The sequence below is a fragment of the Ornithodoros turicata genome, chromosome 2 (genome assembly GCF_037126465.1).
Source record: "Ornithodoros turicata isolate Travis chromosome 2, ASM3712646v1, whole genome shotgun sequence".
Classification (NCBI taxonomy): domain Eukaryota; kingdom Metazoa; phylum Arthropoda; class Arachnida; order Ixodida; family Argasidae; genus Ornithodoros; species Ornithodoros turicata.
This window is the reverse complement of record NC_088202.1, coordinates 3,738,892-3,764,585: the sequence shown is the minus strand read 5'-3', so window position 1 is coordinate 3,764,585 and position 25,694 is coordinate 3,738,892. Positions and strand designations below refer to the sequence as shown.

The 25,694-nt window shown below is 45.8% G+C and overlaps 1 protein-coding gene across 1 annotated transcript; it reads right to left on the bottom strand.

The window, feature by feature from the left end:
* Positions 1-10,677: 10,677 nt before the first annotated feature.
* On the bottom strand, positions 10,678-11,832 carry LOC135382975 (uncharacterized). The gene has a single exon (XM_064612643.1). The coding sequence runs from the start codon at positions 11,830-11,832 to the stop codon at positions 10,678-10,680; it is 1,155 nt and encodes a 384-aa protein (XP_064468713.1).
* Positions 11,833-25,694: the final 13,862 nt, after the last annotated feature.

Genomic DNA, 25,694 nt, shown 5'->3' with positions numbered 1-25,694 from the left:
CGAATTTTTATCTGTGCCCAGGTTTCGCCGTTGCAGCACTGCACTCCCTACCCCACTTTCGAGCGGCACGCCATCGCGCGTTTCGAATTGCAATTGCCTTCGGCCTTCCTGATGTTGCATTGATTCCCGCTGCTGGCACTTCTTTGTGGACATGTCCACGTCGGCATTCATAATTACGAGCAACCCTTTTATATCCCGTTGCGAGACCAACAGATGATGTCTGTCTATTATGCCGCAGAGACTGAGAGTGGAGTACTCCCCTACAAAAATGCCAAATGAGTATGTATAGGGTGTCAACTGTGTTTCTTTTTAGTAAATAGAAACTCTATAGAAAATCAAGGTGTAATGAGTTTTCTCAACAGAAAGTCAAAATAATTTCTAATGAGTCCACCGCATACGTATTTCTAATGATACCAGTCAAAAGACTCTCTATTGAGTTTCATGTGACAGTATTGTTCTCACTTGAAACTCAATAGAGAGTCTTTTGACTGGTATCATTAGAAATACGTGTGTGGAGGACTCATTAGAGATTCTTTTGACGTTCTGTTGAGAAAACTCATTACACCTTGATTTTCTATAGAGTTGCTGCTTGCTCAAGGGAAATCTTTCACAGAAACCTCTGTAGTCATCAGATTACGAATTTTGAATCGGGCTGCGACCATTGTTATTGTCACATTCAAAATGTGTACCACCTACAAAGTGACTGACTCCACCTGACATGATTACTTTTATTCCAAGACACATTTTGCACGTCCTTTTTCTATTCATGCATTTTTTCTACTTAATTCGTCACACAAACACAGCTGAACGTACTCGCTTATTGTGACAGGAAAGACGAATACCGACAAATGTTATTTTCTCACTATCTTTCCTGCATCTTTATTTGTACTATTGGATAATGGTTACGGTCAGATCCCAAATGTGTACCACGTATAAAGTGACTGCCTCCACCTTACATGATTACTTTTATTCCAAGACACATTTTGCACGTCCTTTTTCTACTCATGCATTTTTTCTACTTAATTCGTCACTCAAACACAACTGAACGTACTCGCTTATTCTGACAGGAAAGAGGAATACCGACAAATGTTATTTTCTCACTATCTTTCCTGCATCTTTATTTGTACTATTGGATAATGGTTACGGTCAGATCCCAAATGTGTACCACGTATAAAGTGACTGCCTCCACCTTACATGATTACTTTTATTCCAAGACACATTTTGCACGTCCTTTTTCTATTCATGCATTTTTTTCTACTTAATTCGTCACACAAACACAGCTGAACGTACTCGCTTATTGTGACAGGAAAGAGAAATACCGACAAATGTTATTTTCTCACTATCTTTCCTGCATCTTTATTTGTACTATTGGATAATGGTTACGGTCAGATCCCAAATGTGTACCACGTATAAAGTGACTGCCTCCACCTTACATGATTACTTTTATTCCAAGACACATTTTGCACGTCCTTTTTCTATTCATGCATTTTTTCTACTTAATTCGTCACACAAACACAGCTGAACGTACTCGCTTATTCTGACAGGAAAGAGGAATACCGACAAATGTTATTTTCTCACTATCTTTCTTGCATCTTTATTTGTACTATTGGATAATGCTATTAGGGTCCTGCAGCTGGCTCACCTTTTCAGTGACTTCCTTCTTTCATCACTGACATAACAGTGTTTATTATCTGCACTAATCTCGGTAACAGAGAGGGTCTACCAATGATGTCCACATTAGTCTATGTTTCATATTCATTCGTCAATCGCAAAGTAATTTCACACAGACAAACATAACCCTGCCTTGTACCATAGTTAAGGATAAGCACTGTCAAGTGTGGCCAGTGCCTAGTATTTGAATTTAGTGCGGTGACATTTAAGAGGTTGCAACAGTTCGTCTCAAGTTATTCCGCATAAACATGGAACATGAAATTTAACATATGCGTCAGTGTGAACCTGCATTTGAAGTTTTACAGAAAAGAGGGTAATACATGTGCAGACAACTGGAACTGCAAATACCAAAATTTGCATGGCTGTGCTGTAGCGGCAATGTCTCTGCCTGTGAGGAAATGCAAAAGAGGTCACGTGCTAATGATTAGCAATGGGAATGACTCTGACAGGAAAGAGGAATACCGACAAATGTTATTTTCTCACTATCTTTCCTGCATCTTTATTTGTGCTATTGGGTAATGGTTACGGTCAGATCCCAAATGTGTACCACGTATAAAGTGACTGCCTCCACCTTACATGATTACTTTTATTCCAAGACACATTTTGCACGTCCTTTTTTATTCATGCATTTTTTCTACTTAATTCGTCACATAAACACACCTGCAAAGTACTTGCTTATTCTGACAGGAAAGAGGAATACCGACAAATGTTATTTCTCTTTCTGACAAGCTCTCATGTCAGAGCTTGACAAGTACATATGCAAGCGCTTATATCTCGCCAGGTACAACATGTGAAAAAACAATTCTTTTCCTCAATGCTGTAGTATACGGCACAGTGTGTGCGTGATCTAATGAACCGCATGTGTCAAAGTGCCGCAATTTACGGTACGCGTCTTTAAGCCCACATGACACGTAATTTGTGAAATGTGCAAAAATAGCAATTAGAAAACACAATGTTTTGCAAAAGTCAAGTTCCACACAATGCTCTAGCCACAGATTACAAGTGCATTCAAAGTGCAAAGTTTTTAAGTGGAACTTTCTCTCACACATATCACTGAACAGCTTGAAAAAATAAGTGAATCCAGGGGAACATGATGTGCATCCCATGCAAGTAAGCAAGCAACAGTATCTTCATACAGCTTCAAGGACAAGCTTTTCGTGGATCGGAATGAGAAAAGTAGTGCGATGTACATGTAAACCTATACACTTCTTCAAAGACTTGGCTGGAAATGCTGTGACATCACCTGTTGCCACTACCTCCACGAATTCCCAAAGTCCAGTCATATTTATCCTGCCCTAAGTTCTCTGCTGTGGCTGCAACAGATCGACGAGAACAGCAACGTGCTTTCTGCAGGTACATCCTCGGTGTTGATTTGGGCATGCTGCTGTAATTGCCCTGACGCGGCCAAACTTCCCATCTGCAGACACATAGGAATTGTTGCGCTTCGATTTGTCCAGTGATGCTACACAGTACTTGAAAGAACCAACATACATTTTCTTGAAATAATCACCATCAGGTTTTGATTCTTTTTTGCCAAAGGAAATAACATTACCATGTCTTGAACATCTTTTCTTAATATGATAACCTTTTATCAAGGCTTTCAGTGTGTTGCTGACTTCACAGACCCCTTTTAGTGAAGATGTAGAGTGCAATAGCCTTGGCATGGCCTGCATGATGAGGTACTTTTCGATGATTTGAAAATGGGGGTATCTTGTGCCTTTTACGAGACGTACCAAAAGTCCATTTGCAGCCTCAAAGGGGTACAATGAGTATCCCCAAAAGTGGGCCCCAATGCTTCACACTGTCCACCAGATGGAGGAGGAGGTGCATGTTACTTACGACTTGTTCTTTATTCCATAGAGCTCCTCATACTCACAGACAAAACGTATCATATCTTGTTTGACTTGGATGAGCCGCTCCATGTTTACTGATTCTGCCAGCAAATAGTGCATTATCTGGACAAAGCTCACCCAGTGCCTGTAGTGCTTCTGAGGAGTAAAGTTTTTCAAGACAACTGATGAAAAAAAGAGCAGCCAATCCCTCCAGTCTGAGGACTTCCACAGCTTTACGTCTTTAAGAGATCTCGGTAGGATGGGAAATTCCCATATTGAGGACAAAGTCATCAGAAGGCTGTCTGCGTCTGCAACGTTCTTTCGCAGTGAGAATTTGCGGCACCTCTTTGAATTCAGCCACATACATATTGTGGCTCTCACAATGCCAGAGCAAACAGCGTGCATATAATCAACTACGAAGCAGGAGCTGAAGCTGAAAAATGTAAGCAGCATGAGCACACTGCTTCCCTTGATCCCACAGGTTGGCGTCTTGTTGACCTTAGCTTTCATAGCATGTTATATGAACGAGTCTTGTGACCTAGCCTTAGATGATGCGGCAGCTGCAGGGTTGGCTCGTGTGTGACCACTGCCCTTTTTTACCACAATACCACGTTCCTCGCACCAAGCACACCCGTGGGCGCCATTGAATTGAGTCATATTCATTATATCGCACCTGGCCACTGTGTCTACCGTGCATGGCCCAGGAAACACTCTTGTTGTTTTCTCACATCCATTCTCATCTTGCCATACTATCCCTCTGGATGAAAGGCGGTTCATGGTCTTCACGAAGGGAAGCAGAAAGGTATTCATGGCAGGTTTGCTCTCCCCAAACCACAATCCTGCAAGTACAAGGCGCCGAACACGCAACCTTGTAAGGGAGCTCGTTGGTCTGTAGCAGCAGCGGCCAGATAGAAAATCTTTCAATTTCAAAGAGCGGTACACCATCTGTATTAAAAGTCACTGTCACATCCGCTGTGCCGAGAGGTAGCCTATGGTATTCCATGCTCTCTGTGATATCAGTTACAACAAAAGAAAGAGATGGTTTGCCCGGGTTCAGAACTTTTTCTTGTAGCAGGCTTCGTATATTGTGACGACGACAGTGACGACTCATCTCACGCGAGTCATGTCACGCGCATTATCATTCCGTCCATTAAATCATTGCCATCGCCACGCTGTACTGCCCGTATCATTTGGTGGAGGTGCTGGCTCGCCTCGACCGACCTGCTGCTGCCATGGCCATCGACACCCCAGCCCCGACCTGCCGACAGACTTACGAGACGAAAGATGACCCGACCTGACCAGAAGCCCCCAGCCCCGTTGAGAACCGACGCCCGTGACAGCAGCACCCCGTGATGGCTCAGCTCCCGCCCTCGGACCACCGACCTTCCAGCGAGCAGCACAGCGTCCCCATGGCCTCATCGCCCCATCGTCCACATCGGTGCCGAACGTCATTCCTAGCCCTGTGCCTTGTCGTCCACGTCGCCCCCATCCATCAAGGCGGCACCGTTACCAAGGAGGCACCGGGCTACTACTGCGGGCAGCACAGCGTCACTTCATCTTTCGCCATCATTGACCATCGTGCCAATTGACCATCGTTGACCAACGATCAACATTGACCATCGTGCCCAGGAGGTCACGACTTCGGGGGGGGGGGGGGGGTATTGTGACGACGACAATGACGACTCATCTCACGCGCATTATCATTCCGTCCATTAAATCATTGCCATCGCCACGCTGTGCTGCCCGTATCAATGACTGAGAAAAAAAAAATCTTGATGCTTTCAGCAAGTCTTGTACCTTGTGCTTTGCACTGCACTGGTCACACGACACTTCTTCTTGGTCACGCAGTTCACACAGATATGACCGGCAAACACTGCAGTACAGGTGCTTGACTGAGTGACCTTCATTACGCGAAAAGTGGCGAAAAAACAGATGTTTCGTGTTTGGGTAAACTGTGCCCTCTGGCAGGTGGGCGTCAATCAGCTGTAGGAGGCTGTCCGTTGCTTCTTTCGAGGCATCATGACGTAGGCTATGAGCCATTACCATCAGCAAGCTCTCAGCTTTTGAGAGCTTGGAGCCCGGGTAGAGTGCTTCATCCTAGAAATAAAGAAATGAGGAAAACATGAAATTATGGTATCATATGTTTCTGAATTGTGCATGGCACTAGTCATGTAGTGCGTCACAGTACTCTTTAAAGTCTGCGAAAGTCTGAAGCCAATTCTAGAACGTTGCCTTATTATAGAAGCGTTCTTACCAGCTCGTTTTTTTTTTTTTTTTTTTTTTGCGGGGCACGGTGTTTTCAACGTCTTCGTCGTCACCTTCACTGTCTGAGTCGCTGGATGTAGTTGAGCTGGCCTCCACTTCCTCGTCGTCGTTGGTTGTTTGTGGTTCGGCGCATATGCCTTCTTGATCCTCTGTAGTGTCTCCGTTCCAGTCATCTTCCTTCGCTAAGTATTCGTTTTCACTTGTAGCGTTCTCCAGAGTTTGCGAGTGAACCAGCGTGCACTGTGTTGGAGGCAACGCTGGAACCGCTTGAATCGCTATTACACGCGCAGTCTTCATTCGTTGAGATGCCCATGACATGCTGGCGTTTGAGACGATGTCTCCAGCGCACGGGTATTTCTTTGGGAGGGTCCCAAAGATACGTGCCGTACTGCCTTTTTCATGCCATTCTAACCAAACAACGGCAATGGTCGGTTGATCTTATTTTTTCTGACTCAGTAGCAAAACAACCTGCAACGTATGCAGTTGGGCGTCGACAGGGTCATCAGTCTTTCGTGAATTACGAGAAGTTCAACTCAGACGGTGAAGTCGCAGAATTCACGAAGCTAAATGAATGTAGTTTTGAGAAAGAGAGAGACACGGAAAAAAAGTAGAAGCCCTTTGGTTTCGTACCAGTGTACGCCGTGTATGGCGTATCTACGCAACACCCATCTACGCAACATATCAACGTATCTACGCAACACCCATCGGTACGCATCTTTAGGCCCACACAACACGTAATTTGTGAAATGTGCAAAAATAGCAATTAGAAGACACTATTTCACTAGTAATATTGGACTATAGGCACATATTTACATGCTAGATCTCTGCCCCTAGCACAATTTTGTTACAGCATGCAAGATGTTGCTTTCTTTCTTTTTTTTTATTTGTTCGTGTGCATACATGCTTTTCATCGTTGCAGGATGCACACGTGGAGGATTCATCTTTCACATCAGGTGATGAGTGAGTGTCCCCTCTGAACAGCTGCAACTGGAACTGAACTACATGGAACACGTACTAGCACCAATAAAAGATTTTTGTCATATATGCCTGTTTTACGCTCCAGTCCTACATGCTAAACATTTGTGGTGCTAGCATGCACCTCTAAAAGAAGTCTATAGAAAAAGAATAGATACTCACTCATTAGAAGCTCATTAGAGTTTCACTAGAATTACGTTGGCCAATATTCCGTAACAAATCAGTAGAAACACATCAGGATCTCATTAGAATTTCTATTGACTCTCTACGGGAAATTTAATGTCTCTTTTTGTCTGAGTTTCTTTAGAAAATCATTTAATATTTTTATAAGGGCTGACTGGAGTAGCCGAGTATAGCAACAACTTTTGTCAATTCCGCACAAGGTGTTAATTTTTAAAATTAAATTCTGTACTGGGAAGCGCTACCAGTGGCTGATTGCTGGAGGTGCCGTCTTCATTACAGCGGCAAAAGGAAGTAACAAGAACTGTCAGCCTACATCGCATAGGTACCATGCCTTTCTGCGATGGAAATTATCGTGACATCTATTTGTGACATATATTACTAAACAATAATGAGGGGCGCATTCTACCGACAAGGGTTCGCCTGGTCTGGATTGGTGGAACCTTCCACTTACTGACCAAATCCTGTCTAACTGACCAAATAATGTCGGGGCTCAGGCGATGCATATGCTGCCTATGTAATGTAAGTTAATGCTTAACGTGAGTTAATGTAATGTAAGTTAAGCTAACGACAGTTTTTGTTACTTCTTCTTGCGGCTGCAATAAAGACGGCACCTCCAGCACTGAGCCACTTGGTAGCACTTCCCAGTACATCATATTTTTTTAGCGCATACCCTGTGCAGTATTAACAAAACTGTTTCAAAAGTTGTTGCTATACTCAGCTACATATTGTCAGTCAGTACTCCACTCTCAGTCGTTGCGACAGCATAGATAGACGTCATCTGTTCGTCTCGCAACTTTGTATGAAAGGTTTGCAGATAAATAAGAATGCAGACGTGGACATATAAGACGTGTCCACAGATAAGTGGCAGCGGCGGAAATCAGTGCAACATGAGGGAGACCGAATGCCCTGTGAAATGGAAAACGCGCGACGGCGTGCCACTTGAAAGTCGAGTAGGAGTGCAAGGCCGCAACGGCGAGACATGGGCACAGAAAAACATTCGCTGCGTACACCGTATTAAAATAGTGCAACATATTTTTGCAGCTGGATTTAGGGGACACGTTGGCTTTCCAGTAACCGCAAAATTATTGGAATAAGTATTGCAGTGGCTCAGGTATGCCATTCCAAACATCGGCAATTTTCTGCTCTCACCTAACTTTACTGATATCTCTTTCGGCAACGAAACAAGTTAGAATAGATTTCTATATATTGAACGATAGAGGAAAGATGGTGCATTAAAAGCGTACTTCATTTACGAATACCGGACCTGCCGTCGACGAGCTATGAGCGCTAAAAAATTTTCAATTTTTGTCATCTGGCATTTTTTCTTCAGCGTCCCTTTAAAGCGACGCCATTTTCACTCCTACAGGTATACTAGAGTGCCCAGACTTTACCTGTGCTCGCGATGAGGGCTGTGACGCGAATGAAATAGCATCAGTAGGGTGCAAAGTCGTGAGAAAAAATCACGTCGCGAAGACGGCGCCACCTTACCCCCTTCCCATCTGTGAACTGGTTGATCGTAGGAAACTCCGGGAACCTGCTTTCGTCTTCACTCAAGGTCGTTTCCGACATATGTTTTTTTCACTGAAATAAAAAAAAAATGTCATCGACGGACCCCGGTCGATTTAAAATCGAATTACCCCTGTGGTAGAAGCACAGAGAAGCACAACAATGGTCCAAGCAGCACAATAAGTATTCAAGGAGCACACATTTGGTGTCACTGCTGCGTGTGGTATATCCAAAGTTTCTTAGCCTTTCTTGCAGCAACTGTTCGCTTGCAAGTGGACACCTTTACAAGTTCTCGGTTTTGAACGTTTAGATGCCACACTAAACAAAGACGGCAGAACATTAGCACAAACTGGTCTTTACATGTGTCACTGCAAAACGGAGTGCTGAAGTTCTGATCACACAAACGTACAGAAAGCAACCTAGAAAACCCTTTTTGTGTAGCACTTCCTTCACAGATTGCAGAAAGAGTACCTCCAGTCTTGAAACACACTTGAGACAGTTTGCTGAAGGTAACGTGACGCCTGTAAACAGTTCCCCAGGTACATCATCAGCATCAAACAAGGCAAGAAAGTGGTTGTGCGAAACAAGGCTGTGGTCTTCGGAAACCGGTGTTTGTGAACAGGTGTACATGATGATACCTTCAGGAAAAAGGGAACAGGATGGCCAGCTATGTAGTAGTGAGCATTGTCCTGTATGAGTCTGTGTTCATTGGTGAAATACTCTGTTGTGCCTGAATCCACATCACTCAGCATCTCCCTACTTGGTTCTTCATGTTCAGTGCTCACAACCGCCGACACAGGATGATGCGGCAGCCTTTGAGGCTCCGAAGGTTGTGCGCCACCTACAAGAAAAAATGAACTTCAATGCAGTACACAGCACGTGAGGAACCTAAACGTCAGCCATAACAATTACTGCTCCATGCGCTGACTCACGTAAGCAATGTCATGCACAACATTTGTGTGGTAAAGACAGCTATATGAACATTGTGGCATGTCACAAATTATGTACGACAGAGGTGAACAAAAAGCACTGGTTGGCGCCGCTGGTTGGCCACCACGATACTGCTGTTATGAGAGGGCGCCGCCGGTGAGGAGTGGCGAGGAGGAGCCCGGGCGAGAGGAACAAGAAGCAGGTAAAAAGGGAGCGCGACGGGGTGAGAGGACAAGACGGGAGAAGGGACAACGTGGTGTTCATTGCAGCCAAAACAGACACACACTCAGACAGAGAACACACAACACAAACTGCAAACTCTCAACTAAACTTTAATCGCAGTGCACAGACAAATTTAAACAGTCATAGACAGAAAAAGAAGCAGATAACAATCCGGAAAAGGCACCAAGGTAGAACAAGATCTAGACAAGTTCTGGTACACGTGCCCTCACGATATCAAGTGAGATATTCCAGCTCCGCTTGGGACAGGCCTATGGAAGGCTGGCTTACACAATTGTCTCCGCTTCTCCTGATAAGTGAAGCTTCCGCGATTTCCCGTACCTTCTTGTCTTTGAACCTGGCCACAATCAAAGTTCTTTTAAAAAAGGGGGCACAACCGCACCGTGAACAATGCACTGCTAAGTGGCCTGACGGCGTGGAATTAGATACAGAAGATCTATGCTCAAGAAGCCTTACATTTATGCACCGCCCTGTCTGTCCAATGTACTCACGCCCACAGGAGAGAGGTATATTGTACACGACTTGTCGCCTGCAGTCAACAAAACGTTGCTTGTGTGCAATCGTGCACTGATTGCCGTCAGTTTCTTGGTTTATTCTGCAGCATAGTCTTTGCAACTTTATCGGTGCCGATATCGCAACTGGAACGCCGTGCCTAGCAGCAACATTTTTTTAAATTGTGCGTTAGCTTATGAATATATGGAAGGACTACTGGCCTTCCCTCCATCCTCTCCTTACGTCTCCTATCCTTGCCTTTTACTTTTTGAATCAGGGCTTCTGCCACTTCTATTAGCGCCTGCAAGGGGTAGCCTCCCTCAGTCAGCCTCTGGACCTGTGCAAAGAAACTTCGCTCTACTTGATGGGCACATGACCGGGACAAAGCTGACCACAGGGCTGAGGACGCCACTCCCCTCTTCACTATTTTAGTGTGGTGAGAACTATAAGGAAGGACTCCCTTCTTTGACCTCGGACAGTAGGACCAGCAGACATGCTCACTTTTTTTCTTTAACTGCAAGTCAAGGAACCGTAAGGTGTCATTCTGTGGAAGCTCAAAAGTAAATTTTAAGCCCCCAGCTTTTCAGCAGAACACATCGAGGAACGTCTTTGTCATGTCATTTTCGCTAGTCATATCATCCCGATAAAACAATAGAAAGTCATCCACATATCTGAAAATGCGAAAAGAGTACATGTCTTGCAAGGCTGCTTTTATGCCGGTATCACAGGCAGCTAGGTAGATGTCGCATAGTACAGGAGAGATGGCTGAGCCTATGGGAGTTCCCCCTTTTTGAATGTACAGCTTATTCTGGTCACTAATGACAGTCGATGCTAGATACGCTCTCAAGAGTTCCATAAAGGATGCAAGTGTTATGCCAACATGATTCTGGAATTTCACCACGCCGTGTTTTTCGATCAGGTCCTCCACCTCTCGGATAAGGCGATCTTGGGGGATGGAATAAAACAAGTCCTCTACATCGATCGAAAAGAAACGGTAGGCCGATGTCTCCCCCCTTTGCAGGAACGTCACAATCTCAGTCGAGCTTTTCACCAGGAAGGGGTCAAGAATGGGAAGCTGATTTAGATGTTTCTGCAGGAACATCGAGACAGCCTTCTGCCACGTGTTCCTTTCTGACACAATGGCCCTGAACGGCATCGAGTCCTTATGGGTTTTTGCGGTGAAAAAAACCCTAAGGAAAGTCGAAGATTTTGCCTTTACTGAGTTCCTAAGGTGCACAATTTCCTGGTCATCACAGACAGCAAGAACCCTCTTTAAGGCGCTTTTGCATTCCCCTTGTCTCGCTGGCCGAAAGTTCTTCGTAAGGGACTGTTCGCTTTTCTCTCTGTACATTGATTCTGGCATGATGACAAACATTCCTTCCTTGTCAGAAGTGAGTAGCCTGTTGGAGGTGGTTGTGCAATATTCCACAACCTTTTTTAACGTTTGACTGGTGGAGTTCAGCAGGGGTACTCGTTTGGCCACTTCAACAGCCTCTCGTATGCACGCCTCTTGATGATCTTCAGGGGCCGATCCCGAAATATTCCTGACCAATCCAACCACTTCTGGTTTTTTCAAATCGGGCTGAAGGCTGAACTTGGGACCAAGGGTTAAAGTTTCTTGAACTTTTTTTGGTGGGGTATGTTGGCTCAGGTTAAGCACACTATTATGAACAGTGTCTTTTTTTACCTGGTTCCTGAGGTACTTCAAATGGTGCTTGAGCATGCTTGTCCACATCATTTCGGTAAACTGTTTTCCAATCTGAACACAGCTACGGTAAAACATGGAGCAGTCGCTTCTTTTTTCTTTGTAGCAGCACGTCCGAACATAGTCTAAAAAGAGCCTGTAGCTTCTCCAGCACTCACCACGGACGATCTTCGCAATCCTGATTGCATGGCGCGTAGTCAAGGAGATAACACCGAACACGTGTCTGAGATCCGGTGGCACAATGTGTCGGTCCAGGTACAGCGAAATGCTTCTTGCTTTGCATACAGCCATCGTCGAAAGAAACAAGTAATAAGAAATGTGCGACGTCTGGGCACTACGTCAGGAACGTCAGGAATATTTCGGGATCGGCCCCTGAAGATCATCAAGAGGCGTGCATACGAGAGGCTGTTGAAGTGGCCAAACGAGTACCCCTGCTGAACTCCACCAGTCAAACGTTAAAAAAGGTTGTGGAATATTGCACAACCACCTCCAACAGGCTACTCACTTCTGACAAGGAAGGAATGTTTGTCATCATGCCAGAATCAATGTACAGAGAGAAAAGCGAACAGTCCCTTACGAAGAACTTTCGGCCAGCGAGACAAGGGGAATGCAAAAGCGCCTTAAAGAGGGTTCTTGCTGTCTGTGATGACCAGGAAATTGTGCACCTTAGGAACTCAGTAAAGGCAAAATCTTCGACTTTCCTTAGGGTTTTTTTCACCGCAAAAACCCATAAGGACTCGATGCCGTTCAGGGCCATTGTGTCAGAAAGGAACACGTGGCAGAAGGCTGTCTCGATGTTCCTGCAGAAACATCTAAATCAGCTTCCCATTCTTGACCCCTTCCTGGTGAAAAGCTCGACTGAGATTGTGACGTTCCTGCAAAGGGGGGAGACATCGGCCTACCGTTTCTTTTCGATCGATGTAGAGGACTTGTTTTATTCCATCCCCCAAGATCGCCTTATCCGAGAGGTGGAGGACCTGATCGAAAAACACGGCGTGGTGAAATTCCAGAAGCATGTTGGCATGACACTTGCATCCTTTATGGAACTCTTGAGAGCGTATCTAGCATCGACTGTCATTAGTGACCAGAATAAGCTGTACATTCAAAAAGGGGGAACTCCCATAGGCTCAGCCATCTCTCCTGTACTATGCGACATCTACCTAGCTGCCTGTGATACCGGCATAAAAGCAGCCTTGCAAGACATGTACTCTTTTCGCATTTTCAGATATGTGGATGACTTTCTATTGTTTTATCGGGATGATATGACTAGCGAAAATGACATGACAAAGACGTTCCTCGATGTGTTCTGCAGAAAAGCTGGGGGCTTAAAATTTACTTTTGAGCTTCCACAGAATGACACCTTACGGTTCCTTGACTTGCAGTTAAAGAAAAAAAGTGAGCATGTCTGCTGGTCCTACTGTCCGAGGTCAAAGAAGGGAGTCCTTCCTTATAGTTCTCACCACACTAAAATAGTGAAGAGGGGAGTGGCGTCCTCAGCCCTGTGGTCAGCTTTGTCCCGGTCATGTGCCCATCAAGTAGAGCGAAGTTTCTTTGCACAGGTCCAGAGGCTGACTGAGGGAGGCTACCCCTTGCAGGCGCTAATAGAAGTGGCAGAAGCCCTGATTCAAAAAGTAAAAGGCAAGGATAGGAGACGTAAGGAGAGGATGGAGGGAAGGCCAGTAGTCCTTCCATATATTCATAAGCTAACGCACAATTTAAAAAATGTTGCTGCTAGGCACGGCGTTCCAGTTGCGATATCGGCACCGATAAAGTTGCAAAGACTATGCTGCAGAATAAACCAAGAAACTGACGGCAATCAGTGCACGATTGCACACAAGCAACGTTTTGTTGACTGCAGGCGACAAGTCGTGTACAATATACCTCTCTCCTGTGGGCGTGAGTACATTGGACAGACAGGGCGGTGCATAAATGTAAGGCTTCTTGAGCATAGATCTTCTGTATCTAATTCCACGCCGTCAGGCCACTTAGCAGTGCATTGTTCACGGTGCGGTTGTGCCCCCTTTTTTAAAAGAACTTTGATTGTGGCCAGGTTCAAAGACAAGAAGGTACGGGAAATCGCGGAAGCTTCACTTATCAGGAGAAGCGGAGACAATTGTGTAAGCCAGCCTTCCATAGGCCTGTCCCAAGCGGAGCTGGAATATCTCACTTGATATCGTGAGGGCACGTGTACCAGAACTTGTCTAGATCTTGTTCTACCTTGGTGCCTTTTCCGGATTGTTATCTGCTTCTTTTTCTGTCTATGACTGTTTAAATTTGTCTGTGCACTGCGATTAAAGTTTAGTTGAGAGTTTGCAGTTTGTGTTGTGTGTTCTCTGTCTGAGTGTGTGTCTGCTTTGGCTGCAATGAACACCACGTTGAACTTGAACCAACTACCCCAGCTTGCCACCCTTGGGGAGAAGGGACGTTGACCTGGAGGCGACTGCTGTATCTTAGTTGTAAAAAGGTATGAAATAAACCTTTGTTTTGTTATTCCTTCCCCGCAGGACGTCTCTGTTACGGTGCCTCCAGGGCCGTAATTTGACGCTGCATTTATCCGTAGACTCCATTAGCAACGTGCAACCGAGCTGTGCACGCTGAGGACGCAGCGCCTTGGTGCTAGGTTGGTTTCGCCGCCGTAAGCATAGCTTCACGCGCCGTTACGACTTGGATTCCAGTGCCTTCCTTTCAGGGGCACGCAGACGACAAGTCATTATCAGACTTCATAATCAGACGGCCTATCAGATCGACACGAGATTCGAAACTGATGTCATAACCACCCGCATCCAGCAGGTTGCAGTGATAGGCGATGCGTTGCACGGGCCACTCCCGCCGCTTTCGCCCATATCTTCGAGCATATCGCTTGCATAGCTCTGAAGCGATAGCGTCGAAAGATCGTACTTTCACGATATCTTTCTACTGAATCTCGTGTCTACTAGATTGAGTGCCGGCTTTTAGCTGGTTGGAATGAGCAAACCATGCTCCTAGCCTTGATGCGCTAACGTGGGGAGATCGTAATGCTTACGATGACTTCCTTACCCAAAGCCCCGCTTCGCCAAAAACTCGTGTTAGGACCGCATTACGCAAAACAGCAGGTGCCGTCTCGGTCGACTGCCGGCTCTCAGCTGGTCTGTATTAGGTCGAGCATGATTGGAATGCCGCGTTAGTCCCCCGAGCATTTGATCCCTTTGTATTCGGACAGAGGTTGATCACCGCAGGTAAAAGATTGGCCTATCCTTGCCTTAAATATGCGGACACTGTTATTTAGCTAGTGAATTTCCGCTAACTCCCTATTACGGTCACCATATCCTGGTACTCACGTTATAGTACTGGTTAGTGTGATTACCATTACACGATCTTCCACTTTTATATTCGGGGAGCGCTTTTTCAGGCGCTCGCAGTCTGGAGTTGCCCTCTTACTGCTCTCCCTTTGTGTTTCAGGTACCCCGATGCAACGTCGTCGACAGCAAAACAAGATCGCCAGGGGATCCCGTTCTGGGTCCAGGGCTACTGGTACGACGAACCGGCCACGATCCAGGTCTCCCGGTTCAAGACAGAGTTCGGCCGCTACCTGGACGGTAGTGCACCAGGGATACCCCGTGCCGTGGGCCTCGAATTCAAAGTGGTCGTCTCAGCCACGCCCACTCAGGACCGTCGACCATGCCACAGCCCCTTGCCTTTCCGGGGACTAACACCTTCAGAGACGAACCCTGCCGACCCGTTGCAGCCACTTTGCCCGGACGAGCAGCGGCTCTTGTGCCCCGTCTGCCAAGTTCCGGAACCTCACCGCGCCACCCATAGACGCAGCGACCTCCACCGGTCCCGTATTGCGCAAGCACGACCCGAAGCCGTCGATGTTGCTTCCGCGGTTGCGAGGCTGCGTCGTATGCGTCCTGAGTTGCTGCGTGAGGAGGTAGCGCCGGCCCGGCTCCCTCGCCCGGAAGATGACTTCCCCATTGAACTTGACCCCGAAGAACAACTGCAAAGACCACGTGGTCTGAGTTTGTGTGTGGGGGAATGTAGAGACCTGTGGGGGCACCACTGGTTGGCCACCACGATATTGCTGTTATGAGAGGGCGGCGCCCGTGAGGAGTGGCGAGAAGGAGCCCGGGCTAGAGGGACAAGAAGCAGGTAAAAAGGGAGCGCGGCGGGGTTAGAGGACAAGACGGGACGTTGACCTGGAGGCGACTGCTGTATCTGAGTTGTAGAAAGGTATGAAATAAACCTTTGTTTTGTTATTGAGTTGGCACAGCGTTCCTTCACGGGCCGGACGGCCGAGAACGACCCCGAGAGTGGGGATGTTTCCCACAGCCTAAACGGGTGCCTGTCTGAGCAGATACGTGTAGAATGTACATGCATGGTATACAGGGTGTCTCAGAAAACGTGTCATTGAAAATGACAAAATTGTCATTGAAACTACGTCACACAGAATCATGCGGTCAACGGCATTTGTTCTTACTAGGTTTTTGCCACCTCCTGATGTGCATGTCGTCTAACCTAAGTTTAATTATGTCAGTTTTTACGAACTAAACTCGGAAATTTGCCAAGTAAAGGTCATTTTTTTACCCCACCAATGTGAAGACCGCACGGAATTTACTCAAATTAATGATAATTGGCAGGAATACTGAGGATCTCTCGTATCGGAAAAAAATAACCGAAAATCATGCTCTACGGAGCTCGCAGAGGATAGTGCGCGACGAATTTTTCAGCGAAATCATTGTCAGTCCGACGAAAGGAGGTTGGAAACCTAGCCCTCATCGGCAAGGTAGAGAGAGATAACACAGACATGGCTTATCGCGTCCGGCTTCGGCTGGGACCATACCTTCCCTCTCTCAATTTCAGGAACTGTCACTTTTTCTACTATCACTCTGTGGACTGGGTTTCCAACCACCTTTCGTCGGAGTGACAGCGATTGCGCTCAAAACGTTCTCGCGCGTTATACTCAAGTGCCCCGAGAAGCATGATGTTTGTCTATTTTTCCCGATAGGATAGATCCTGAATATCACTGTCAATTATCATGAATTTGAGTAAATTCGGCACGCTGTTCATGTTGGTGGGATAAGAAAGCGACCTTTACTTGGCAAATTTCCGAGTTCACTTTACAAAATTTAGGTTACATGACATGCACATTAGAAGGTGGCAAAAACCTAGTAAGAACAAGTGCCGTTGACCGCATGATTATAGGTGGCGTAGTTTTTTTTAATTAGAATTCTATTACACGTTTTCTGGGACATCCTGTATGTATCAAATGAAAGATAATTAATATCTGAGTAAACTGATGCCAAGTATAGTAACGAGGGACATCTACAGCCAGCGAAGTCACGCGTCGAAGGTGGGACAAAATTACGCGAGAGGGCATATGCGCCATTTTTTACATCACAAAGCGTACCACCTGCGCTCCAAAATTTGCGCTCGGTTTGCTAGTGTGGGTGCATACTAAAGCATTAAAAAAATCGCAAGAATATTTTTATACTCAGGAGATATGCGCGTGCAAAACGGCAAGTGTGAAGCACTCGAATTCAAGGCCGGATTTTCTCGATTTTTTCGCGCAAAAACTATTTGGTAGAAATTATTCGTTTTACCGCTATTTATCATGTACCATGAGCTTCTAAATATAAACACATCATAAAAATTGATGATGACGATCAATGAAATTTATGCGGTAGATATGCGTTAGCATTAGTTAACATCGTAGTGTATCTGCCGCCTTAAACCTAGACGTATAGTTCGGGAGTTTTAGAGCAGTTTCGCCAAGATTCAAATTACCAATCCAATCCAATTAAATCGGATCCAATCGAGGCCTCAGAAAGAGACTCGTCATCGGTCAATTTTTTTTCCACATGGGGGTTCTAATGCGAAAGCATTAAAATCAGGAGGGGGACCTCCCTGCCTAATCTGACGTGAAGTCGGTCCTATACTACTTATTGCTTGTTACCGCTACCTTCCGTAAATTCGAGAGTCCTGCTCGCCTCCGAATCAAAACGGACGGTGAGCAGTCTAACAAGAATTGGATAACGCAAACAAACCATACTCAAGCGAGTAGTTGCTTGGAATATTAACTCTCCATCGAAGTAAAATATGTGTTTCTTACTGCTTTTGGTCTGTGACATTCGGCAGGACCTTCGAAAGTCAAAAGAAGTGCAACACGAACGCGCTTTTCCATCTTTTTCGCGGTAAATGCTCCATATATCATAGACAGACACCTTCTTTTGGGGGAGAGAAATATTACGCAGGACCACCCTTCGTTTCTAAGAAATGTCATTCAGCCCCTAGGATCGGCCCAAAAAACAAAAGAAATATGTCGCTCAATATTTGGCGAGCTTTAGCAGGTAAACTGAACAAACAACAAACTGTAAGGTAAACTGAACAAATATTTCTCATGCCGCTAGCAACCCACAGGTGCGAGCTCAGGACGTACCCGAATGACTCTTCAAGGACAATCCGCGAGTGTTATCCTCAGAACGTTCTGGAAATTTACATAAAAAGACAAGGACACGATGACACTCTGGAGACATCCTGAGGGGTCACGAATACTTTCCGCACACCTTCAGAAGACATGTGTCTTAGAGGTAGAGCGGTTATGCACGACGCAAAATACACAGCAGGTATGCACAAGACCGACTTTAAACATTTGCATGGCAAGAGACAAACTTCGACAGAGGACAACATGAGACGCATCTGCCCCTGTTCTTGACCGTCTGCCATCTCATCTCCTCTATCGTAGTTTCCGTCCTGCCACAGGAATGTTTAACGCTATCCAACTAGCCCCACATTCAGTTTTCATGTATAATACGGAAAAAAGCATAAAAAAACAGGGATTCATAGAAGGAAAGCTCCCCAGCCATCATCACGTAATAAAGTTGTTGTTGTTATAGAAGGAAAACAAACCGGTGGGTGTTGATTCTTACGATATACGAGGACATAATCTGTCGTACAATGAAAACTTTAGTAATTTGATGCAAGTTCCAAGTGGATGATGTGTTAAAAACCCTATTCTGTTCTAATTGATGAAGACAGTTCTTACCTATCACGTTTGGTGTTCATAGTACCGCATTTCTTCCGTAGGTACCCTGCTTTATTAGGCAGTTGTCGTATTCATCGGAAAGTGTTCACACTGACTGTTCTGAAAATGTGATAAGTCTATTGCATTATGTCTTTGTAGTGCCTGACATCCTATTGATGAATTGGACGGGTGGAAATCCAGCGAACCGGTAAGGAAGTACGAAGGGTATTGCCTCAGGACGAGAGCCGCCCATATTTCGAACAGAGACTGTTCTTCTTCTGGGCACCGTCCTCATTATTGGCATGGCATTTAAAGTGTTATGTATGACGTGTTGACTGTTCATGCGAATTATGGGTCAACAGCCCGGGGGGAAGAAAGGATAAATGATAACCACGTAACCACTAACCTCCTTATCTTTCGGAATGTTCGCCCATTCCTTCCTGTTGTCCCGTTTCGTCCCATTGTTCGTGAACTTCGCATTGCTGTGTCACACTGGGCCGACAACCGACCGAACCTGTCGGCTGACATCCAAAGACATCGTGTCCGCGAACCAGTCACACTGCACATACAAAAGGCGGCCGGCACAGACATCCGTATGTCGGCCGTCGCCGAATGCCGCTGTCGGCGGACCCTCCTGACAAACAAGCCTGGCACACTAAATGACAGCGACAACCGACAAGCAGCGTTGTCCCTTCCTTCAACATGGCGTCCTGAATAAGCCTTTTGGCAAAAGTACGGCGAATTCCCGTTGTTTATAGTTCATAGTCATGATCACGAACCTCGAGGCGAACACAGACACAAGTGTATCTCATTTCTTGTCGCTGTGTCTCCCCTGCTTGGCCCTGGACGGCCTTGCAATGCGCTTTCCGTGGCGTATTTGGCCCTTTGTGGTTGCGTCAGGAGAAGTGGGATTGTGCGCGCTGTCATATGTGTTGTGTACCTTCATGCACCCCTATTCTGTTTTGTGATTCGTCAATGGTGCTCCGAGTAGTGACTTCCTAACTCTTCGATGTACGACGATGGGACCCCAAAGTTGAACTTCTGGACAATCGGACTCCGCAACCGCAAGTTCCATTTGTTTTACCCGCAAGTTCCATTTCTTCCGTCTTACTGTTCTCCTTCAACTGTTTCTCCAAGCTGAGTTTGTTACAATACTTCATGTTCCCGCATGCTCAGCTGGTAGAACGTGTGTAATACTGTGTGACTGGGTTAATCAATGACCGGGTGACCGGCATGTCCCGTGCATAAGCTATGCAAGTTTCATGCACGGAAGCTTGCAAAATATTTGCTTTTTGTTAAATAAATGCAAGTGCTTCTACCGTTTAATATCGTTTCTGAATCGTCCACAGCACATTAAATCAACTTTCCGAGAAAAAGAAAAAATAACTTTTCGTGCAGTATGAGTCTGTTGTGGTCGATATATTTCGAGCAACGATCACACCGCTGACGACGCGTCGTCAAACACTCTCTGCTTGCCGATTTTGTCATCCAAATCTGTCATACTGAACCGACATTTTGTCGACTTGCGTCTGTCGCTGTCGGTCGGCGCAGTGTGACAGCTGTGCTTTGCAATACAAAGTATGGTAACAATGTCTGTCTTCCGTCGGCGTGGGCGCCGTGTCAGTGTCAGTGTCGTGTCGGTCCAGTGTGACAGCGTCTTAACCGGTCTGGAGCAAAGATTACATAATCCCCTCCACACTCTAATGTTGAATTCCAATGGCAGAGTCGGAGCAAGTGGCAGACTCCGCAATGGAGTGGGTTGATCTGGCCTAGAGCAAGTGATCCGAATCTGCGACTGGAGCACTTGCGCCCAACTTGGTGTTTAGCCCTTGCCAATTTCCCTTGGTGGATTACTGCCAAAGACGGAGGAGGAAGAAGAAGAAGAAGGTACTGATGTTCTACTACAACCCCATGTTTTACAACATGAAGGTCCTCCTAATCTCCCAACGTTGCCCTGGTAATGTCTGATTCATCGCTTTCTTCAAGAAGCAAAATCGCCACCGTTCGACGCGAAATACAAGCGAAGGCGGAAACGCATTGCGAAGCGGCCATGTTTGCAAAGATGAGACAGGAAATGAGAAGCGCGCGCGACACGGGATACGTCACGGAGAGTTGCGGTTAAACCTGCCTATTTTGGCGGAGCAGTCTGGGTTGCTCCTTGGAGCGACCTTGGCTTGGAGGCCGCTCCAAGGCTCCCATTAGATGGGTCCAGCACTGTTCCCAACCTGCCAATAGAACAGACTTGCTCCCGGCGGAGCAGCAAAACGTGCTCCGGAAGCGCTCTGAACCTGCCATTTGAATTCAACATAAGAAAGCGGCCATTCACTGGCCATTCATATTGATGAATCTGGATTTCACATCTTCTTTTATCGTATCGATGTCATCAAGCGTGTCCCTTCAACTAAGACTTCCTATTATCGTATATATAGGGGAAGCACAACCGTAAATAACACAACATTCCAGTTATTGCTCCGGCTGCATTATGGTGTGAAACGACACTCAGATAAGTTGTCGATGATACAGTTTGCTAAAGGCAAGACCACCATACAACATGACGCCAGTACTAAATAAGCAAGGCAAGGAAACGCGCCGAAACTTCTTTTTTATACCAGTTACATTATGGCTCGACTCTATAGCGGTATTCATTTTGTGCATGGCCGCAGAATTTCAAGGTCAGACAGATCTTTTCTAATTTGATTCAAATTCAAAATTGAGTTTAACATGCGGCAGCACAGCACCGCTTACACTTCGGAGCGTAATGGTTCAACAATCCCTCTGGTAATTCGGTTCGCATATACCTGAAAGGGAAGACAAGACCCTTCCAAACTGCGTAGCTATTAGATCCATTAAGGAAGCCCAGAAAACCATCTAAAATATTTTGTATTTCTGGCGCATTTAGAAAGGATGAGACTTGATTTGACGATTAATACAAAAAACTTCTCTGTGCACAATATTTTTCTTGTAAAAAGCGCACCCGAACGTCGACACGCGCGTTCCCGCTCGACTCCCTCAGTAGGGCGAAACGAGGAGCAGGAGGAGGACGAGAAACGTCACCGGTGATGTCATTACGGTTCCAAGAGCGACCGTGCACTCGAATCGCAGTCGGCGCCTTCCCGCATTTTTTTTTTTCTCTTTCATTTCTCCCCCTTTTCTTCCTGTGAAGCACACAACGTTTCTGTGACCCCATCTGCGGGCTGTACCGTAGTCAGGTCAATGTCACTCGGGCGGCTAGCTGCGGGTGTTGCCACCGTGGGGTACAGTCGCGATGAATTGTGCGATATTTATGCAACTGTCGAATGAATCACTTCGCATGGTGCATTTTAATAGGCAGGATAATCGTTTGGTTTTAAGAAAAAAGGTGGTTGGCATATACTAGCTCCCTTCACTTTTCGCCGACTCGAGCTCAAAAAATGTTATCGCCAATAAACGCCGCTGGAATGCGCACGGTTTGAAATCGGCGCGGGAAGACGTATGCCAGGAGTCATGGTGGTGAAATGTGGACACGGACTTGGCGCGTGGCTTCCTTCTCTCCTGGTGCAGAAATCTCTGTGCGTACTGCAGAGAGCACGTGAGGAACGGATGTCGGGGAGGACGGTACAACGTATCGGAAAGGTCACGCGGGCCGATGAGGAGATTCTCCGGTTGCTGCCTCCGTGCTTGCTATTACGCTGCCCACTGTCACAACTAATTGCGTATTGCTCTGGAAATATAACGAAGGGTTCGCTAAAGAGTTGTTTGGCGACAAATCATCCTCTCAGACATATTTATTTCAACGACGTCAGGAAGCGAAGTTTCCATTCAAAGTTTTTTTTTTCTTCTTTAGTCGGTAATGCCGCGTACGTTGACAGTCAGCGTTTCCGCGTCTTGACTGCGCAGACATCTCGTGTTGGTACTTTCTAGAACAAAGTGCAGAGGGGTTAGCTAAATTTGTCATAACAGAGGCGCATCAGGAATACGTAAAAGAGTCGTGACATTTCGCCCGAAGTTATTCCAGATAAATGTAGCACGGTTAGCTACGACGATGTGTACCTGCATTCTATGTCTTACAACAACTGTGTTAATAAGCACGTAAAAAAACCGCACCGTGAATTTCGAAAGCCATCCGAGTATGCCGCCACGGCAGGTATATCTGGCAAGGACGGTGCCGTTAGGGATGCAGTTAGGGATGCCAAGGCTCTCGTTCGTTCGACGACATAGCTGGACGCGCATGTGTGTTGAAACGTCCGTATTCCGTTAACTATGAATCGCAGAAAGATAATTACCTCTTTCTTCGAGACTCTGGCATGCAGTGCAGTGTGTGCGCGATTTCGTGAACCAGTTGTATCAAAGCATTGGCAAGTCCGAGATTCGTGGTGTGACTGCGTCGCAGATTCGAAGACGGCGTTCCTTGACTTGTTCCTTCTCTCCCTTGACTCAACGCTATCTGTACTGTTCCAACACCTATCTGTATTCAAATTAGTTATATGCGGACCAGATTATACCGGTGCCTTAACAGACACCTTATTATATTCGCAGGACACGTTACGCGTGTAGGACACCCTCATGATAGTACAGGAGTTTCGCTATTCGCGCATGCATTTGGCAGGAGCACATGACGTAATAAATTGCCCATAAAAGGGCTAGAGAAGCCAGCAGGAGGTCCACAGGTGATTTCTCATGCATGAAATGCAAGGCGGTTAATATTTTAGACGCTTCATTAACTTCTCCCCGATACACCGGTGGGTCAAGAAAACCGTATCAAATATGCAGGACTTCCATAAATACAGTGCACTCTAGCCGGAAACCATATATTTAAGTCATCATGCTCCACGTTCTGGAAACTCGACATAGTTAGTACCTATTTTCTGTGCTTCAGTTGCCACTGGATGCCGGTCAACGCCCAATTATGCGGCCCCCAGAAACATGAGGCAATAAATACAGAATGCGGCACGGGAGAAGGAAATGGGTCGACGAGCGAGATGGGAGCTCCATCCCACTTCAGTTTCTTATCAGGTGTATGGTTCAATAAAGTACAGCGGCTCCATGCGAATTCGCCAATTATTAGTACGCGAAACTAAACACTTCTACAGTATGTCAGCTGAGTTGAAAGCTGGTCATTTCCATGAGAATAACGCTGTATGAAAGACTCCGTTTACCGTGGATAGCTGCAGCATGTTTGGTTGTTTATTCCTTGCAATAAACCAAATTATCACAAAGGGGAGCTACATGAGGCGGAACAAAAAATCGCAGGGAGGTTACGATTGAGTAAAATGAATTCCAGCGTGTGTGTTGTGGATGTTGACACTTTTATACAGGGTGTCCCAGAAAACGTGTCATTGAATTATAATAAAAAAACTACACCATCTAGAGTCATGCGATCAACGGTATTTGTTCTTACTGGGTTTTTGCCACCTCCTCATGTGAATATCGTGTAACGTAAGTTTAATTATGTAAATTTTTGAGAGCTTAAGTCGGAAATTTGCCTAGTAAAGGTCACTTTTTTACCCCACCAATGTGAAGAGCGTGTCTAATTTACTCAAATTAATGACAATTGACAGGGATATTCAGGAGCTATCCCACCGAAAAAAATAGCCGAACATCATGCTCTACGGAGGTCGCACAGAATAGCGCACGATGAATTTTTCAGCGCAATCTGTGTCAGTCCGACGAAAGGAGGTTGGAAACCCAGCCCACCCCGGCATCGCGGAAAGAGATAACGCAGGCATGGCTTATCACGTCCGACTTTCGCTGGGATAATGCTTTCCCTCTCCAAATTTTAGGAACTGTTACATTTTCTACTATCACTCTGTGGACTGGCTTCGGAACCTCCTTTCGTCGGACTGCGAGCGATTGCGCTCAGAAAGACATCGCGCGTTATGGTCCGGTGCTCCGAAAAGCATGATATTCGGCTATTTTTTCCGATGGGATAGCTCGTGAATATCACGGTCAATTATCATGAATTTGAGTGAATTCTGCACGCTCTTCATATTGGTGGGGTAAAAAAGTGGCATTCCCTTGGCAAATTTCTGAGTTCAGTTCGCAAATATTTAAACTTGGGGTACATGACATTAACTTTACAAGGTGGCAAAAACCTAATAAGAACAAATGCCGTTGACCGCATGATTCTAGGTGGCGTAGTTTTTTTATTATAATTCAATGACATGTTTTTCTGGGACACCCTGTATATGACACTGATATATACTTATATGCACAACTATACTTTAGAGTGACGAGTACTGCCTTGTGATCTGTGAAGCGAGTGGTGATGCGTAGAGCTGGGATTAGCGGGACAAAAATATTACTAAAATCGGGACACTTTCCGGGACACCGTACCCACGTCTGAGGATGTGAAAACAGCTTTAATCAGTTTTAGATTATTTGAACTGGTTTTGCATCACCGAAACCGACAGTCAACACACAGAAGAAGAAGACAGGAGGAGACAAAGAAGAGGGGAGTTTTGTGATACAACTACAGCGATTTCCCGATACCTTCCCTTTAACAGCTACCGCTTTAAAATGTACAAACAAAACTGCTAGAAAAAAAGTACATAAATTGATATGGAAACAAGCAACAGGGGAGGGTCATTTCGATAGTGTGTGGCAAAAAGGAGTAATGAAAGTGAGACGAATTTTACGGAGATGATCAATCCTACGAAAGGTGTGGTAAGTCGAAGCTAAGAACGAAGGGCGGATGTGAGGATATAATAGAACTTGCGAAACAACAACAACAACAACTTTATTGTCAGATGATAAATGGGGAGTTTCATCGCCTGGGGCGATACTCTACCACATTGCTGGTGGTGATTCGGTGAATGAACAAAAATAATTTTTCACGAAGTGAAACAACAGGTAAGCCGAGCGAGTGTTTAAGAATGTTAACAGATTGCCCTAGAAGATTTACGATGGGAGTATCGTA